The sequence below is a fragment of the Brachypodium distachyon genome, chromosome 1 (assembly GCF_000005505.3).
Source record: "Brachypodium distachyon strain Bd21 chromosome 1, Brachypodium_distachyon_v3.0, whole genome shotgun sequence".
NCBI lineage: Eukaryota > Viridiplantae > Streptophyta > Magnoliopsida > Poales > Poaceae > Brachypodium > Brachypodium distachyon.
This window is the reverse complement of record NC_016131.3, coordinates 45,239,333-45,257,838: the sequence shown is the minus strand read 5'-3', so window position 1 is coordinate 45,257,838 and position 18,506 is coordinate 45,239,333. Positions and strand designations below refer to the sequence as shown.

Sequence of the window (18,506 nt, the reverse complement as noted above, 5' to 3'; positions counted from 1 at the left end):
CACAGGAATTCAATCTCAAATTTCATGAAATCACACTATAACTAGCCTCAATTCTTTTCTAAAAGCCATCATTTCTCTAGAATTGTCTCTCACTCTTCAATTCCATATGGTAGACAAACATGATTTTTCAACCCGGAATTCAAATTCAACCAAATGAAATCCTATCAAAAATTAGATTTCATTTCATTTTGATCAAATGAAATGAATTCTTGGTTGCCAAACGAGTGTAAGGTTTTTTTTTGCCAACTATATAGCATGCTAATATACTCGGCTTGACAACTACGGGTGCCCTTGTCTACCTTCATCTCACTACTATGCATGTCGCCTGCCCCGCCGCTAAGCTCTTCGGTCGCTAGGGTTTGGGAATTGGAAACACGAACATTGATGTTCAAGCAATCGAGTTGGAAAGGCTGCGATCAGCGATCATGCATACAGCTCATCCAAGAAAACGAATAAGTCAACATGAGAAGGAGGCCGTGGACTCAAGGAGATATTGGTATAGGCACGTGACAACTATGCTTAGGTGTGGGTTGTATTTTATTTTTTACTAAGATATATAGGTTGGTGGCAAAATTCCAAGATGGTCCATGGATCACCCTTGTGGCTATGCCCGTGACGATGTCGGCAGAAGCGAGCGCCACGAGAGTGAAGCAAGATGAGACGACGTGATCACGTGCGGATCAATGGACAGTAATATATTTGACAAAATACCCTCTTCTACTTTGGCAACTGCCCTATAAAACTTAAGTACTTTCACATGGCTAAAGTACTCTATTACTTTCTGCATTCAATAAATTGTCCTGATTGGAGGCGGAGAAGTAACCTATTGCTTGTTGGTGTGGTGTACGAGTTCGTGAATGTAACGCTGGAAAAGCGCGCGCTGATACGCTGCACGTGATCGAGTTCTAAGGGGAATATTGAGCTGGCGCGGCACATGTACCAGTCGCTACGGAAGTAGAGCCACACCTTCTATTCTACCTCGTTGGCTCAGAGATGAACTGGGCCGTGTTCCTCCGAGACGCATACGACTACGGCGTGCCCAGGGAGAAGTATGCCGAGCTGCTTAGTTGGTGCAGATTCATTGGGTGCTTATTAGTTCACCTATTTCATGTTTGCATTCCTTTTATCTGACAAATGGTTAGATGTTCAATCAAGTTGGGAAAGAGGGGGCTCTGTAAAAAGAACCAAGGAGAGAGGAAGCCCATCGAGAGAAAGGGGGAAGGGAGGCAAGGGAGGGGGATGTGGATGAGTGTCGAGTGTTGACACCTCTTAGGGTTAGGGATGTCACTTAGACGTGTCAACTAATTCCAACGATGCCTTATCTTTGATTCTATTCTCACATTTCATCTGTGCCGCACGTTACGGATCCACTGGATCAAGATCAAGAGAAAGTTTGCAGGTTTGCACCGGACAAGTCGCGATACATGTATATATCGGTAAATAGCAGGTTTCCATCCATGTCCTCAAATCACTTCATACCACTCGTAATATATGAATTCTTCACGAGTTTATAGGAAACGACGAAAGCCAAAAGAAATGGGAAGGAGAAGGTAATACGGGTATTTCACGCATAGCAACTAGTTAGACCTTTTGGGTAAGTTTTCGATTCATACCACAGCATAGTAACTCGATTATGTAATAGACAAATCTCGATTCGTACCACAGCATAGTAGTCTATTCTTTTGGCCTGCATAGTAACTTTTTTTTGAGAATAGAGTTCAGGAAATGGAATCAGGCATAGGCGCCACAGCATAATCGAGTTCCTAACCTTTTTTTTTTGTTTTGAGAATAGACTACCCGATCACTTCATACCACAGCATAGTAACTCGATTATGTAATAGACAAATCTCGATTCGTGAAGCCGCAAAACTTTGTTGGACCGTGATCATGCAGGCCCTTATGCAATCAGGCCCCGTTGGAATGTGATGAACAAGCAAAACTTCAGAAAATGGAATCTGAATTGAATGAATCTATGTATTTTTACACTGTATTCTGTTTGTCAGGCTATTCTCCTGCTGCCTCTTTTAATATACAACTACCAAGAACTTACAGTTGCTCCAACAGCTGTTTTTTTTTTTTCCTTTCTTACATCTCTTTCTCCGTTTTTTTGGGTTGCTTTTCAATGTGTGGCGCTTACCTAAGAGATGTTAGTACACAGCGACCCGGAGCAGACCAGGCTGTGGCTGTGTGTAATGGAGGCCTTGGTCCAGAAGGAACTGCTCGACAGCAATAGGCAACCTTGCGGTGCGAGAACCCTTGGTGTGGTGGCCTGTTCCGACACATATCATGACTTGCATCCTCTCCCCTGCAGCCCTTGCCGTGCTCCTCAGGGCACCAAGCTCAACCTTCAGGATATGGATTGCTTCGCTCACATGGAGGCCATGTAAATCGATCAGACGGTCACTCCCCCGTTGCAAAGAAGTAGGGTTCCTGAACAATGAAACAAAAACTCTGCATGAAATAAATGTGCTTGTAATATGTCGGAAACAGTGTATGCAGCAGCTATCAGTCCAGTAGATATAAACATAGACTGGAGAAGATACAGATTTTGTCCTTCAAAGCAGAAAGAAAAGGAAGCAATTATGGAACCTCTGTCGATAAATAGCTTCTCTAGCTCTCTCGTGAGCTGCTTTCATTTGTGAATTGTAGGACTGTCCCTTGATGCTAAGTTCCTTGGCCAGAGCTTTGTTGCCAACGAGGTAAGCTTGCCTAGCCTGTCAAGTATATCTTTCAGTGAATTTACTTCAACAGCTAAGTGAGTTAACAAAACTGATGAGTAAAATATGCAGTGAGAAGCAATTGATTACATGCGGGACGTAATGTTAACTCTATAGTAGATATGCCGGAGAATACAAGTGCCATGGGGCCAAATTTGCCTTTCTCAAAGTCACATAAATTTGTCATTATATGGTTTGCAACTTATGGGTGGTGTAAAGGCATACAAAATTTGGATGGTCTTTCCCTTTTACTTTTAAAAGGAAAGGAACAATTAGCAAGAAATGAAGTTAAAATGGAACACAAAATGCATGCACAGTTAATTCTGAGCTCGTGACAACACATTAACAACAAACTACATTAAAACACACACACAAAAAGGATGTCAAATTCAATGCGAGTCCAGATGCTCAACAAATTCATTTTCTTACAATATTCCACACGGAACATGCTCATGAGATGATGTACATAACAGCATATGCACATACATATACAACCAATCATGTGAGACCACAATTAGGATGCTTACTTGCTCAAAACATGCATTTCGGACACGGGCAAAATCACGAGCTTCTTCCCTCGATTCTGAATACATATTTGCTGGGGCACATACAAAGATAGATTTATCAGTCTATACTTGTAGCTATCTAGAGAAAACATGAAAATGCAATAAAATCCCTCTTTGCTGTCAAATGTACGTAAACAACAGTCAGATATAAAAATAGAAGTTCAGTACTCTCTACTCCCAACTGTGCTCATTCCAACAATAATTTACCATCTGAGATCTATCCAAGATTCAGACAGTTCTAGTTCAAAAGCATGCACCGAAGTAAAAGGTACCAATGTTAACTTGCCTATTTTAGGATAACAATATAAAAACCATCAAATATGCAGGAAGTTGTGCAATCTGTACCATAAAAACTTATAATATCCAGATGGGTATTACCTACTGCATCACCAGTATCAAGCCATGGAGCTGCTCTCGCATTGCTAACACTCTGAAACTTGTTCCCAGAAGATGCCTTAATGCTAGAACTGTATTGTTTGGGCACAGAAGAAACAGTTGAAACACCATTGCCGTAGTCAGGACCTTTCTTGAACTTCAGGTGGCCAGAATTCTGCGATGCAAGTTTCCGAACAGCTGAAACAAAGTCACCAGTACCACTAGATATGCTGGACGAATTACGTCCATTGAAGATGCCAAGGATATCCACATTTCCGTTAGAGAAACCATTTTGATCTTCTGTTGTTGGCAGAGCAGGGAAGTCCCCCGTGCTAAAGTTTGGTGCACTGGGGGTCAAATTCATACTCTGGTTGGAGGTAGGATCCACTTGCATCTGAAAAATCAAGAGAGAGAAAAGAACACTTGAGATGCTACTGAATGTTGCAATCAAGTGTAACACGATTGCTTGAGTCAATGGATATTGCCAAGCATAGAGGAGAGGGGTTTAAATATTGTCTTTCAAAGGAAACATTTAATACAGGTACTCCTAAGCAGAACAGAAATTCATCTTAACTGTTTCAGGCATATATACATCAATAAGAAATGTTCTAAATTTTCGAGATATCATGCAGCGCGATGGAGAAAATACAATGGTTGGCCAAAGGTGATTGTGAACTGCCAACACCCGTGCAGACACAGATAAAATCATAACAAGAATGCTTATATGGTTAGAATGCTACTTCTTCCTTCCCAATTTAGGTTGTTTCAGAATTTAAGCAACACCAAGGAGCACCCGTGCGCAGTTGCAATTTAATCGATGTGCTTTTACTTGGAGCCGCATTCACACACAATTGCAATATAATCAATGTGCTGTTACTTGGAACCGCATTCACATGTGCTTCGGTACCCTATCTCCTCACCAATGATATGCATGCACAGGCTGCTTGGTCTTGCTGGCCCTCTACTACTGATCAAGCCTCCAACAGTTATAGCATGCCGTATTAATCACACATAGAAAACCAAAGCACGCATGCATGTAGTTGTTAATCACACCTAAAATGATAGTATATATTATGGGAAAAAAGATGAAACCTAAAACAACCTATAAAATGGGGAGGAAGCAACTTATTAGCCAACCAGTAACTACTGCCTTTCAAAGGTGGACGGGGAATGAAATAGAACATGCCAGTATGCAAACAAGGTCAAGAAAGTCAGCATGACAATGGCGAGCTGTCCAACATGTCGTTCTTGCCTTTCTCGTGAACTCCAAGATTACAATGTAAGACTAGCAATGCTCTGAATGGATGTCTGAAAGAGTTCATGTTGTGCTACACAGAAATAGATTACCTCCAGCTGGGTGAGGATTTCAATAGTATGATTGAAGTCACATCCATTTGCATAGTACAGCTCTGCAAGGCTCTCCGCCGAAAATCCCGGAAACTGAGATGCTAGATACTCTAGAGGGTCCACAAAGCCATCTGATGCGACAGCGTATTCACTAGCAAAACTGTCGGGAAAGCCCGTGGCACTTTCAGAATCATAATGAAGGTCCTGATTTTCATTAGTGAAATGGAGATCACCCACATAATTTTGCTCCCAGTTGCTTGAACCCATAGTTGAGAAGGCTGCATGTGAACTATCCTCATAAAGCAAATTGGAGTGCCCCAGCTCAAGGCTCTTGCTAGCTGGAGAAGACAACTCCTGGTGTTCTCTTGACAAGGGACTACCTTTTGTCCCATAGAAAGGAGGTGCATTCAAGGATAATCCAGCAACGGACAGTTCTTCAGGTTCTTGTTCAATTTTCTCAAAAGAACTGAAGTCTGGAATAATATCATCTGGAAGCTGCTTACGCCAAAACTGGTGTGCCTCATCGTCCGAGTTATTAGACTTTGACGACTCAGACCTATCTAGAATTGTTTTTCCAGAAGACCCCCTAAAATCTGACTTGCTTGCGTCTGAAGCTGTGCTGCCTCCAAAGGATGGTCTAATAATACATGAAGGTACAAATTCTGCTGCATTAGGGTTTAATGCGGTAACTTTATTTGGTAACATCAACCTTGCATCTCCATTATTTGGAATAAGTTTATTAAGTGAACTCATCTTTTAACAGAAATTACATGTACAAGAAAACTCTTCCAATTAAGATTTGCCCAAGCCCTGAAAAGGTAATAAAAGATTACAGTTAGTATTGGCATGAGTTCAGCACATTTACTAGAAGTATATTTTCTATGAATAACTGAAATAGAAAAGGCACATAATGGATGGAAGCAATTTGCTAGTCTGCAAATTGTTTCTCTACTTCCATGTTTTTCAGTATTACTAGAGCTAGTAATTTATGGATATTCGTTGAAAATTGGTACGGAGTATTATTTCTGAGAAAACAATTTCATGCTTATTTAAAATAACACAAACAAATAAAAACTAAATCAGCATCGTACACCACTTATTATTAACTGGGGTATTATTTAGAGCAAACCAAGTGAACTCTAAAGTAGGTAAGACATTTACATGATATAAATAGACGGACAAAACAACATCGATTCAGTTACGGAAATTCTTACTTCTTAGATGTGCCAAACTGGTGCTCTTTTAAATTGTACTGTTAGGTTTCGAAAAGTTCTTTGTTTTTACTAGTACGAGGCAGAGATGGCACCACTAGCATCACCCTTACTCGTAATAGAAACTTCCAAATTTACACAAGACCCAAAGCCGGCAGGTATCTTCCCAAAAGAAGCGTTAGAATAGTCAGCCACCCGTTTGCACAAAACATGGCATGCCCTTTCTTAGCTCATATTACTGTCTGCCTTACTACAAGTACCGACGTCACAAAAGCAACCTCACCCTAGGTAGTTGTTCATGAGTAGTTTTTTTTATACGCCGAATTCATCGGAATCGGCTTCAAATCCGTCCTACTTCGTCCATATATGCATCGGCTACTTTACAGCAAGAAATTCCCTATTAAATTCACGTGAAAAGCAAACAAAGTAGTAGGAGAGAACAAACGAAGGAAAAAAAAGCCAAGGAGCTAGGCTAAGCTTGTCACCGGATACGTATCATACGCAGCTGCAGCCCTAGCAAAAACTTTGGAAAATCATACGCGTGAACGAGCAACAGAAAAGATCGAGCAAGCATGCACCTTCCACGCTCTCCAGGCCAGCACCAGCACCAGCTACCCACGCCGCCGAAACAAAGAGGTGCAAAAGGAAGGACGCTTGGAGAGAAAAGCCGGGGCAAGCCAAATCACGAGATCCGGAGGCGAGGATCCTTGCCAGATCTACCACCGGAACCCGAGGCGAGCCTCCTCTACGCCAGCAGATCTGGAGAGCTTCCGCCAACGCGAGCCGATACCTTTCCGCCGGTCGACGAGCTGGTAGCGGTATATAGCTGGCGACGACCGGCCCATAGGGGCGCTCGCGCGCCGCGAAGGGGAGACCTCACCGCCCCCGCAGTGGCCCGCGCCGCGCCTTCGGTTCACCGCGCACGAAACGGAGTCGGGTAAGGACGGGGAAGTGGGGTGTTCGGACGTGCGGCGTTGGGAGAGAGAGAGGAGGAGCCGAGGCCGGCAGGGGGACGGGGACGGGGACGGAGTCGCCGGGATTTGCGGCAGAGGGGAGGAGGAGAGATGTGTCGTTGCTGGGGATGGGTGGGGGAGGAGAGGATAGGCGAGGGATGGTGGAGTTTGACCCGACGCGGCGGGGTGGTGGGGCCAGGGGGGCAGTGCGCCGTGCGCGGAGCGGTGGCGTAGAGAGGAAGGATGGGTTTGGGTGGGTGGCGTGGCGTGGCCTAGGGATCGGTGACCGGATCAGGCCGCTGCACCTGGTGCCGCGCGAATATGCGGCCAGGTGATTAGTCGAGCGACGGAAGAGCTCTGTTCGGGACGGCTCTGCTCGGCTAAAATCCGCGCCTCAGAGCCATCTCCAGCCACGCCCACCAAAGGCCCCCAAACGGGTCAGGAGGGCGCCGGGGAAAAAAAACACTGACTCAGTCCGTTCTTGTAATCAAAAAGTGGTCGGTCTCCCAAAACCAAAACGTAGCTGGTCTGACGCATCAATTTAACCGGCGCCCCCAATCAACTTCTTGGGACGCCGGCTGAAAGTGAAAAGTAACTCAGGCCACCATTATTAGTGGGACAAACTAATGGTGGAGCGATGTTTGGGGGTGGGCTGGGTGCCGGTTCCACCCCAAACAAACTGTTGCGCCGTTGTCTTCCGAAATATAGGGGGCACGAGTGGAGATGCTCTCAGTTCTGCGTTCCGGAGTTTGGACTCTAGGTCCCAAATCAACAATGCAGGAATTTGATTCAGCATGGTGTAATTCACACACAAAAAACGTTACTTTTAGATACGCATTTGTTTACACAACGAAACGTGTCTAAATACATGCACATGCGGACAAACCCGCGACAAGTAATATTGATCCGAGAAAGTATCATAAATATAACATGTTTTTTTTCTAGAATACATAAAAATAACATGGTGATCTACTTTGTCTGTTGCAGAACGCTGGGTTTTTCTGTGTGCCTCCACGTAACGTCTGCCACATGCTGTTGGCCGTCTCATGCCGTGTCGAGTTCTCCCCACGCTAGGGTTTGGAAATTGTAAAATGATATGTTGGTGTTTGAGTAATTTGGGTTTTCCCGTGTGGTTCCACCTAACGTCTGCCACACGCCATTGATCACCTCATGTCGTCTCGAGCTCTCCACACGTTAGGGTTTGGGAATTATAAAACGGATTGTCGGTGTTTGAGTAATTTGGGTTTTTCCTTGTGGTTCCACCTCATGCCTGCCATACGCCATTGGTCACCTCATGTCGTCTCACGCTTTCCACACGTTAGGGTTTAGGAACTAGAAAAAGGAATGTCGTTGTTTGAGTAATTTGGGTTTTCCTGCATGGCTCCACCTAACACCTGCCACACGCCGTTGGTCACCTCATGCCATCTCGAGCTCTCCACACGCTAGGGTTTGGGGATTATAAAACATATTGTCGGTGTTTGAGTAATTGTGTCGTAAAGGATGCGATCAGGTTAAACGGGCATATAGATCATATAAGGGAATAAATATATCGCTGCCAAGAAGATACTAAATCTAGACACGGTACAACTGAGCTTGGATGTGTGGTATATTATTATAATTTATTTTTGGGCTATAACACCCTCTAGATATGCCGGCAAATCAAGGGACCTAGGGTGTGTTTGTCTGACAATGTTTCAAATCCTTTTTTTTTCATGACAATCTTTGAGATTTATGTTTTTTTTCAATTGATTCTACTTTTACACATGATTAAAAATAATCTTCATTAAACAACTAAAGCATAGATAACCCCTACCAAAAAACAACCTAATTTTTGGGGAACTAGTAATCTTTTCCACTAGCACGAGTCGATGGTGCACCGATGCTGCCGTTTTGCTATTATGTTGTTGCATGTAGACTAGAAGTCATTGAGACTAAGATCCACGGGATCACCGCCGCTCCGAGGAACAACTTCTTCCGTCCACATCCTAATGTACTTGCAAAAACGTGTCTTGGAATCGCGTCGATGTCGGAGGGAGCGCTAGTGAGATGGTCTTGAAACTCGGGATCAAATATCTCATGGCGGCAAGACATTACTTAGATGCACACCACAAAACGAGTGCACATGGCGTAGACGCAGAGCGCGTGTCATGTCAATATATTCAGATATCTCATGTGAACTAAAATTATCAGATATTAAAACATATTACTCCTACAAATACGCATAATCAAATGTCTATCAGATCAAATATATGACTGGCACATAAGCGATTGTTGCATCTGTTTGCAGAAAAAAAAAAGTTGAACTTGCATTATAGAGTCTTCTTCAAACCAGAAAGAATCACAAGTTGATTTCGTCAAAAAAAAAGAATCACAAGTTGTGGCAGATTCTAAATCACTTGCAGTTGCACTATATCACTGTTGGGCTATCTGTATTTATAAGTTGTCAGGCTCACAAAAAGGCTAACTACTATTGGAAAGGAGGCCCTAATGAGAATTGCCACCCTTGAACAATAAACCGCAGCTAGTTCATGCCTGAACTTATCCATTTCATGACCACTTTCCTCATGAATTGACACATCTGATGCAGTAGAAGGAACCGGTATGGCGTACCTTTTATACCTTGTTGGAATTGTTGATGGTTTCTCATGGTTCCTAAAGTAGTTGTGCAAAGAAATATTAGCACAAACTATCATCTTCTGTCCTTCAATACTGTAATCATGCATCTTCAACAGGATTCGTCACTTCATTCTACAAACACAAAAAGCTCACACTATGTTACAGTGCCTAGAAGAGTGGATCTTATTAAAAATTTCCATCTCAATGGAGAAGTAGATGGCAATTGAAGGCCGTTGTCAAGTAGAAATGGAAAATAAATATGAAGTTGTTGGTATGCCTAGACGAAGATGATAAAAGATATTATGCCCTCACTCTCCAGCTAGAAGAGCTAAAAGACTCGGCGGATCATCAACATCCAGCAAACCGCAACGACACATCTACATGTAATGAATCCACTGATTGCATCAAAGAAAATGCGGCTGGAGTGATATGAAACATCATTTCATTGGTACATCTAAATATGTAACCGTATCACTTATCTTTGTTCTGCTAATTGATAGAGTCCCCCATCAGTCGAAGTGATACTGGCGGTGAGGATGAGCACCCTACTCCAAAAACTCAAACAAGGGAACCTTTTTCCGCAGAGAATCAAACAAAGGGTACTTGGAATAAGCATATTCTTCCGTATGTATGTTTCACCACGCATATTGTTGATCTTACACACATTTTACTTTTTAGAGTGGAAGTGATACTTTACTCTACACTATATGATCTATATACTTATCATTTTCTCCTTATATTGCTCACTGGGGTTTTAAAATAGTATTCACAACATATGACAGTTACTCTCCTCGTATCTTTCCATAGGGTTTTTCTAGGAAATTTCTAAAATGATTTATATACCCAAGAACGCAACGTCAAAAGACGATTAGTTAACCGCAAGACAATTGCTACTGAAGCTGTGTGGCCCGAGAGGCACCTGTAATAGAATAGACAGAATAGAGTACACCTGGTCAAAAGGGATCATAGGGATGCCTCCCGAACAGGCGCCTCCTCAATGAAGCACACACTTGGATCATTCTTTTTTCATCTAATTTCACACTCCCAACGCTTTCGACGGATCGTCCTTGCCGCTTTGGTGCATCGCTTTCGTGACCAAACAGTACGGAGTAGTACATACTACTCCACGGTTGAAACAAGCTTGAATTGAACTGTTTCCTCTAAATTGACGTGTTTCCGGATCAAGCATAACACTAACCACTTGATTCCTGCGATGTAAGAGAACTTAACGGACAAACTTAACAAGATATATAGATTCCTTACATAGATCAAGAGAACCCGGTACATATCCTTCCATCTATACTTATAAAGCTCACTACTCTAGCTAGAAGTACAATGTCAATGCTTTGTGCAGAGACGCCGATCTAGACGAAGCCTGAAGTCCTGACTCCTGAAGGACCTGAGCTAATGGAGCAATGTTCCAAATGCTATTACTACATACAGATAATAACTTCATGCTCGATCATACGGAACCTAGCTTCTCCCGTCCTGAGCAACCCCACAACACACAAATTATTCTTGAAGACAGCGAAACCCACACAACACACATGGCGCCACACATGCCACAGGCAGCGTCTAGCATTTCTAGGTCGACTTGGCCGCCGGGCGAGAGGACAATCGAATCAGGCGTCCTCTGCGTCGGCCGCCTTCCGCCGCCCCTGCGCGGGCGACGCCGGCGGCGAGTGGAGGCAGCGGCGGAGCAGGCGCGACACGGCGGCCACGAGATCCTCCGCCGCCCTCCCGGGCGCCCACCGCGCCGCGCGCGCGAAGGCGCGCTGCCGGTCGAGCGCCTCCGCGGTGGTGATCCCGGCGCCGCGGCGGACCTCGTCGCGCACGGCCTCCGCGCAGAGCCCGCAGACCCAGCGGCCCAGGTACTGCGCCCTCACCGCCGCGATGTACGCCGGCGTGCACTCCTCCGTGAAGCCGCAGCAATCGCACCTGGCGGTCCTCGTCGACATCTCTCGAATCGGTTGGAATCGATTACCTCTCTTTCTCCCAGACGGCGTAGGACGACGGGACAGACGGCGCCGCTGCGGCCGCTCGTTGTTGCTGCTGCTTCCGGCTCCTGATCCTGCTCTGCTCGCTAGGGCTAACGAAGACGGTGTCGGCGCCCTTTGCGGCTGCTGTCATCTCAGTCGACCTTCTCGCTCGGCGCTTCGCCCTTTTTCTTCTCCACGTCGGCTTGCCGTCTACGGTTTGCACCGATAGCCTGTGGGCATCCAGGCGGTATCCGCCGAAGCCGTTTATCCGCAGACGGCAAACCCCGTGGAGCGCCGGCCACGTCATGCCACACCATTTGGCCCCACATGTCGGTTGGACAGAGGGAGGTAGCTTGCTGACTTTTGTTACATGTTCCACGTCATTTAGATAAGACAACAAAATATGTTGTACACTTGATTATCTCTTAGTGCCTTATCTTAGAATTAATGTATAGATGAATAAAATTAATCAAATAAATGTTAAGATAAGGTGAAATCTAGTACAATGTGGAATTTGCCTTTTCTTTGCGTTATCTTTCTTATGAAGAGATCATTTCTTAGCTAAGGGAAGGCTCATGCTTTTTTTTCACCCCTCTCTCTCTCTTCCACATCAGCAATTATCATACGTGGCAGCCTTAAGAAAAGGCTGAGATCACCATATTGTACACGCCCTAAATAATTAATCGACTTAAATGTTTAATTTATCAGTTTTGCTATTGATAAGTCATCCGTTTTTTAGTTAGTGATCAATCGACATGTTAGCCATCGGATCTTAATGCAACGATAGCAAGTGAGAAATGAGAGAATGTGAATGACTCTCAAATCTTAATGATTTGAAACGTCGACTGATATTTAAGCTCATTTCTTAAAAAACGGGCGACTTAAAAATAACCACACCCTTAATTTATTTATTTAATTAAATACCGTGTATCCATGGATCAAATGTGATATTCGTGCCTGCTCCACGAGTTGATTGGTATCCATTCGTAGATATCCATGGAGCGAGAACCCGCTCCATACCCGCAATCCATAGGCTGGATATCATGGATATCCATATTTTGAGTACTATCCATTGCCATCTCGATGCTCGGCCAAATCCTCGCGCTCCGTTATGCATTCCGGAATCTGGACTCCGGGTCCCAAATCAACGGTGGCGTAGTCAGGATTTTGATTGAGGTGGTCTAATTGATTTAAACAAAATATTTTCTTTGATCCATATTACTAAAAAGGTAAATTTCTTTGATCATATTACTGTATCTATACAAAGTTGTGACAAATAATATGGATTAGAGGGACTATCATAAATATAACATGTTTTTTCTAGAATACATAAAAATAACATGGTGATATAATTTGTCTGCTGCAGAACGTTGGGTTTTCCTGCATGCTTCCACCTAACGCCTTCAACACGCCGTTGGCCGCCAAATGCCGTGTCGAGCTCTCCGCACGCTAGGGTTTGTGAAATAGAAAACGGAATGTTGGTGTTTGTGTAATTTGAGTTTTCCTGTGTGGCTCCACCTAACGCTGGTCGCAAACCGTTGGTTGCCTCATGCCGTGTCGAGCTCTCTGCACGCTAGGGTTTGAGAATTATAAAATGAAATGTCGGTGTTTGAGTAATTTGAGTTTTGCCGTGTGGTTCCACCTAACGCCAGCCACACGCCATTGGCCACCTCATGTTGTCTTGAGCTCTCCGCACGCTAGGGTTTGGGAATTAGAAAACGGAATGTCAGTGTTTGAGTATTATGTCATAAAGGTTGTGATAGGTTAAACCAACATATAGATCATATAAGGAAATAAATATGTCAGTGTCAAGAAGATACTGATCTAGAAATAATACAACTGAGGTTGATGTGTGATATATTATTATTTTATTATTCTTTATTTTTGGGCTATACCATTCTCTAGATGGCGGTGCAAATCAAGTGAATTAGGGTGTGTTTGACTGGCAGCGTTTCAGATCCTATTTTTTAATGACGATCTTTGCAAATTATGTTTTATCAACTGATTCAACTTTTACACGTGAGTAAAAATAATCTTCATTAAACAACTCTAGCACAGATAACTCCTACCCAAATCAAGAAAAATAACCTGGTTTTTGGAGAACTAGAAGTCTTTCCAACTAGCACGAGTCGATGGTGCATCGCCGCTATTGTTTTGCTATTACATTGTCACATGTAGACCAGAAGTCATTGAGACTAAGATCCACAGGGATCACCATCGTGGAGAAGAAATCGTTGCCGAGAAGCATGAAGCCCTTGATACATGTATGATATTGCCACTCCAAGGAACAACATCCGCCATCCACATCCTAAGCAGTTGCAAAAAGGTGTGTTGGATTCACATCGACATCGGAGGGAGCGCTAGCGAGATGGCGTTGAAACTCGAGATCAAATATCTCATGGCGGCAAAACATTAATAAATAGAAGCACGCCATAAAATGAGTGAAGATGGCGTAGATGCAGAGCACGTGTCATGTCAATTTATTCGGCCAAAGCTGCATATAACTTTCAATTCATGAGCAGGATGCCGCAGCCCCATCTAGAGAAGACATGGCGCATCAAAGCCTTGGGAAGATCCAATTCTTTTTGTGGCTGTTGTTGCGCAACAGATTATGGACAGCTGACAGGCTACAAGCTCGCCAATGGGACCATCATGAGAAGTGCCTGATGTGTGATCAGGTTTTAGAAACTGCTGGTCACCTCCTGCTCCACTGCCCTTATGCGAAAGAAATCTAGCACTTGGGGAATTTTGGTGCCAATTTCGCTGTACTGGCTTATCACCGTGGCTGCATATGTGGTTTGGAACATATGGAAGGAGAGGAATCGGAGAATTTTTGAAAACAAAGAACCTGCCTCCTCTCAGCCCTTGGTGTCGGATCACTGAAGAGATCGACGAGTTCAACAGAGCGTGTAGCAGGTAGAGTTTGGTTTGTACAGCCGAGCCACTTAGTTTTGTGTTCTCGGATCTTTTTCTGTTTTGTGTGTGGCTTCGGCCACTGTATTAGCAACATTTTGTCCCTCTTAATGAAATGACAGGAGCACTTCCCCGTCAAATATATTCAGATATCTCATATGAACTATATGTCATATTCAAAAATATTACTCCGTTCAACACATATTAGTTGTCGCAACTTTTTTTTGCAGGGAATCAAACAAGTGTACTTGGAATAAGCATATTCTTTCGTATGTATGTTTCACCACACATATATCGTTGATCTTACACACATTTTGATTTTTAGAGTGGAAATGATGTTTACTCTACACTATACGATCTATATACTTTGTATCATTTTCTCCTTATATTGCTCACTGTGGGTTTGAAATAGTATTCACAACATATCACAATTAGTCTCCTCAAATTTATTTTTCATAGAATTTTTGGAGGTACTTTCTAAAAGGATATATATATACCCAAGAACGCAATGTCAAAGGATGATTAGTTAACCGCAAAACAATTGCAACTTAGCAGATGCCCAGTAGTATCTTTGTTGCCCGCGCACCTGTAATAGAACAGACGCATGGTGGAAAGGGATGCCTCGAACAGGCCTCAATAAAAAACACACTTGAATCATTCTTTTTTCATCTAATTTTTCACTCCCAACACTCTCGACGGATCCTTGCCGCTTTGGTGCATCGGTTTCGTGACCAAAACAGTAGCTCGCTGTCACAGCCCGTCTGAAACAAGCGTGAAATGAACTGTTTCCTCTAAATTGACGTGTTCCAGATCAAGCATAACACTTGCCACTTGCATTCCTGTTCAATGTAAGAGAAGGACAAACTTAACAAGATACATAGATTCCTTTTTCCTTGCATAGATCAAGAGAACCCGGTACATATCCTTCCATCTATACTTATAAAGCTCACTACTCTAGCTAGAAGTACAATGCCAATGCCTTGAACAGAGACGCCGAGCTAGACGAAGCCTGAAGTCCTGAAGGATCTGAGCTAATGGAGCAATGTTCCAAATGCTACGACTACATACACATACACATAACTTCATGCTCGATCATACGGGGCCTAACTTCTCCCATCTTGAGCAATCATGAACCCCACAACACACAAATTATTCTTGACGAAAGCAAAACCCACACAACCCACATGGCGCCACCCATGCCACCGGCTAGCAGCATTTCTAGGTCGACTTCGCCGCCGGTCGGCCGAGAAGACAATCGCGCGAATCAAGCGTCCTCCGCGTCAGTGCCGCACCCGGTCCCCGAGGCGGCCGCCTTCCGCCGGCCCTGCGCGGGCGACGCCGGCGGCGACTCGAGGCGGCGGCGGAGCACGCGCGACACGGCGGCCACGAGATCCACCGCCGCCCTCCCGGGCGCCCGCCGCGCCGCGCGCGCGAAGGCGCGCTGCCGGTCGAGCGCCTCCGCGGTGGTGATCCCGGCGCCGCGGCGGACCTCGTCGCGCACGGCCTCCGCGCAGAGCCCGCAGACCCAGCGGCCCAGGTACTCCGCCCGCACCGCCGCGATGTACGCCGGCGTGCACTCCTCCGTGAAGCCGCAGCAATCGCACGTGGCGGTCCTCGTCGACATCTCTCGAATCGGTTGGAATCGATTACCTCTCTTTCTCCCAGACGGCGTAGGACGACGCGACGGACGGCGCCGCGGCTGCTGTTCGCTGCTCCTGGCTCCTGGTCCTGCTGATCTGCTCGCTAGGGCTAACGAAGACGGTGGCGGCGCCCTTTGCTGCTGGTGTCATCTCAGTAGATGTTCTCGCTCGGCGCTCCCCCCTTTAATTCTTCTCCGCCTCGGATTGCCGTGTACGCTTTGCATCGAAAGCCTGTGGGCAAGGTGGTATTTATCCGCAGACGGCAAACCCTGTGGAGCGCACTGGCCACGTCATCCCGCACCATTTGGTCCCACACGTCGGTTGCACAGAGGTAGGAAGCTTTCGTATCCGCGGGTTGGAGGAAAAAGGGAGGTACACGTCGGGGAGCTGAGCTGGATGGGTGTCTCGGTGCCCAGCCTTTTCAATGTGCGGGCCGTGACAGTTGGCCAACGGGGGCCCAAGTGCCAGGGCCGAGCGAGAAGTGGCCTAGTCAGGAGTACTGGTATTACTTTCTCCGCTGCATATTACTTTGTCGCAACTTTTTTACATAATAATGACAATACAAAACGTGTCTAGATAGGTGCGTATGTAAACAAATCTGTAACAGGTACTGTAACATCGATCGAAGAGAATATCATAAATATAACATGTTTTTTTCTTCTTCTATATAATACATAAAAATAGCATGGTGATATACTTTGTCTAATGCAGGACGTTGGGTTTTCCAGTGTGCCTCCAACCAATGGCCGCCTCATGCCGTATCGGGCTCTCCACACGTTAGGGTTTGGAATTACAAAACAGAATGTCGGTGTTTGAGTAATTTAGGTTTTGCTCTGTGGCTCCACCTAACTCCTGCCACACGTCGTTGGTCGCCTCATGCGTGCTCGAGCTCTCCGCACGCTAGGGTTTGGAATTACAAAACAGAATGTCGGTGTTTGAGTCATTTAGGTTTTGCTCTGTGGCTCCACCTAACGCTTGCCACACGCCGTTGGTCATCTCATGCCATCTCGAGCTCTCCGCTAGGGTTTGGGAATTAGAAAACGGAATGTCGGTGTTTGAGTAATTGTGTCGTAAAGGGTGCGATCAGGTTAAACGAGCATATAGATCATATAAGGAAATAAATGAATCAGTGTCAAGAAGATACTGATCTAGACATAATACAACTGAGCTTGGATGCGTGGTATATTATTATTTTATTCTTTTTTCATTTTTGGGCCAACACTGATGCGAGTGCAAATCAGCTGACCTTTGGTATGTTTGTCTGGCAGCGTTTCAGATCCTATGTTTTCATGACAATGTTTGTAATTTATGTTTTTTCAACTGATTCAACTTTTACACGTGATTAAAAATAATCTTCATTAAACAACTATAGCATAGATAACCCCTACCAAAAACAAGAAAAATACCTGATTTTTGGAGAACCAGTAGTCTTTTCCACTAGCACGAGTCGATGGTGCACCGCCGTTACCGTTTTGCTGTTACACTGTTGCATGTAGACCGGAAGTCCTTGAGACTAAGATCCTCGGGGATCACCATCCTGGAGAAGAAGTCGTTGCCGAGAAGCATAAGGGGCTGTCTGGTTGGCTACCTGAGAGATGTGCCTGAGTAAAACATGTGCATGAGACAAGCCTTAATTTTTTATCAAACTTGCCTGGCAAGGCAGCCTGTAGTATTCTTGTTTGGTTCAAGGCATATGCCTAAAAAGAAACACAATCAGCCAACGCGTGCTTCTATTGGAGGGCTGCATGCTCATTAAGTTTTTCAACCTACTGCCTGAGGAGAGGCCTCTGATTCCTTGGGCCTAAGCCAGGCTAATGAACTTTGAAGAGAACAAGCTAGGTAGAGATTTTAGAACTAGGTCACAAACCAAACAATAGCCGGGCACATCACAGGGAGGCTTCAGGCCAAGCTACTTTCCTTCAGGGTGGCAACCAAATAGCCCCGAAGCCCTTGATACATGCCTGATATCGTCGCTCCAAGGGAAAACATCCGCCATCCACATCCTAATGTAGTTGCAAAAAGGTGTCTTGGATTCGCGTCGACGTCAGAGGGAGCGCTAGCGAGATGGCGTTGAAACTCGAGATCAAATATCTCATGGCGGCAAAACATTAAATAGATGCACACCACAAACAAGTTAACATGACGTAGATGTAGAGCGCGTGTTAGACGTCGGAGGGGGCGCTAGCGAG

General features: G+C 44.8%; 3 protein-coding genes across 3 annotated transcripts; all 3 read right to left on the bottom strand.

The window, feature by feature from the left end:
* Window positions 1–1,940: 1,940 nt before the first annotated feature.
* Window positions 1,941–7,324, bottom strand: LOC100836319 (polyadenylate-binding protein-interacting protein 7). The gene is made up of 6 exons (XM_003564094.4): window positions 6,795–7,324; window positions 5,006–5,815; window positions 3,662–4,052; window positions 3,245–3,315; window positions 2,590–2,714; window positions 1,941–2,430 (listed from the first exon to the last, which is right to left on the bottom strand). Exons 2-6 carry the CDS (start codon window positions 5,756–5,758, stop codon window positions 2,148–2,150), a joined length of 1,623 nt encoding a protein of 540 aa, XP_003564142.1. The 5' UTR covers window positions 5,759–5,815; window positions 6,795–7,324; the 3' UTR covers window positions 1,941–2,147.
* A 3,692-nt stretch (window positions 7,325–11,016) lies between these two features.
* On the bottom strand, window positions 11,017–11,971 carry LOC100837444. The gene has a single exon (XM_010229596.3). The coding sequence runs from the start codon at window positions 11,741–11,743 to the stop codon at window positions 11,408–11,410; it is 336 nt and encodes a 111-aa protein (XP_010227898.1). The 5' UTR covers window positions 11,744–11,971; the 3' UTR covers window positions 11,017–11,407.
* A 3,528-nt stretch (window positions 11,972–15,499) lies between these two features.
* On the bottom strand, window positions 15,500–16,795 carry LOC100837135. The gene has a single exon (XM_010229595.2). It carries the CDS (start codon window positions 16,299–16,301, stop codon window positions 15,942–15,944), a length of 360 nt encoding a protein of 119 aa, XP_010227897.1. The 5' UTR covers window positions 16,302–16,795; the 3' UTR covers window positions 15,500–15,941.
* Between the last annotated feature and the right edge of the window lie 1,711 nt (window positions 16,796–18,506).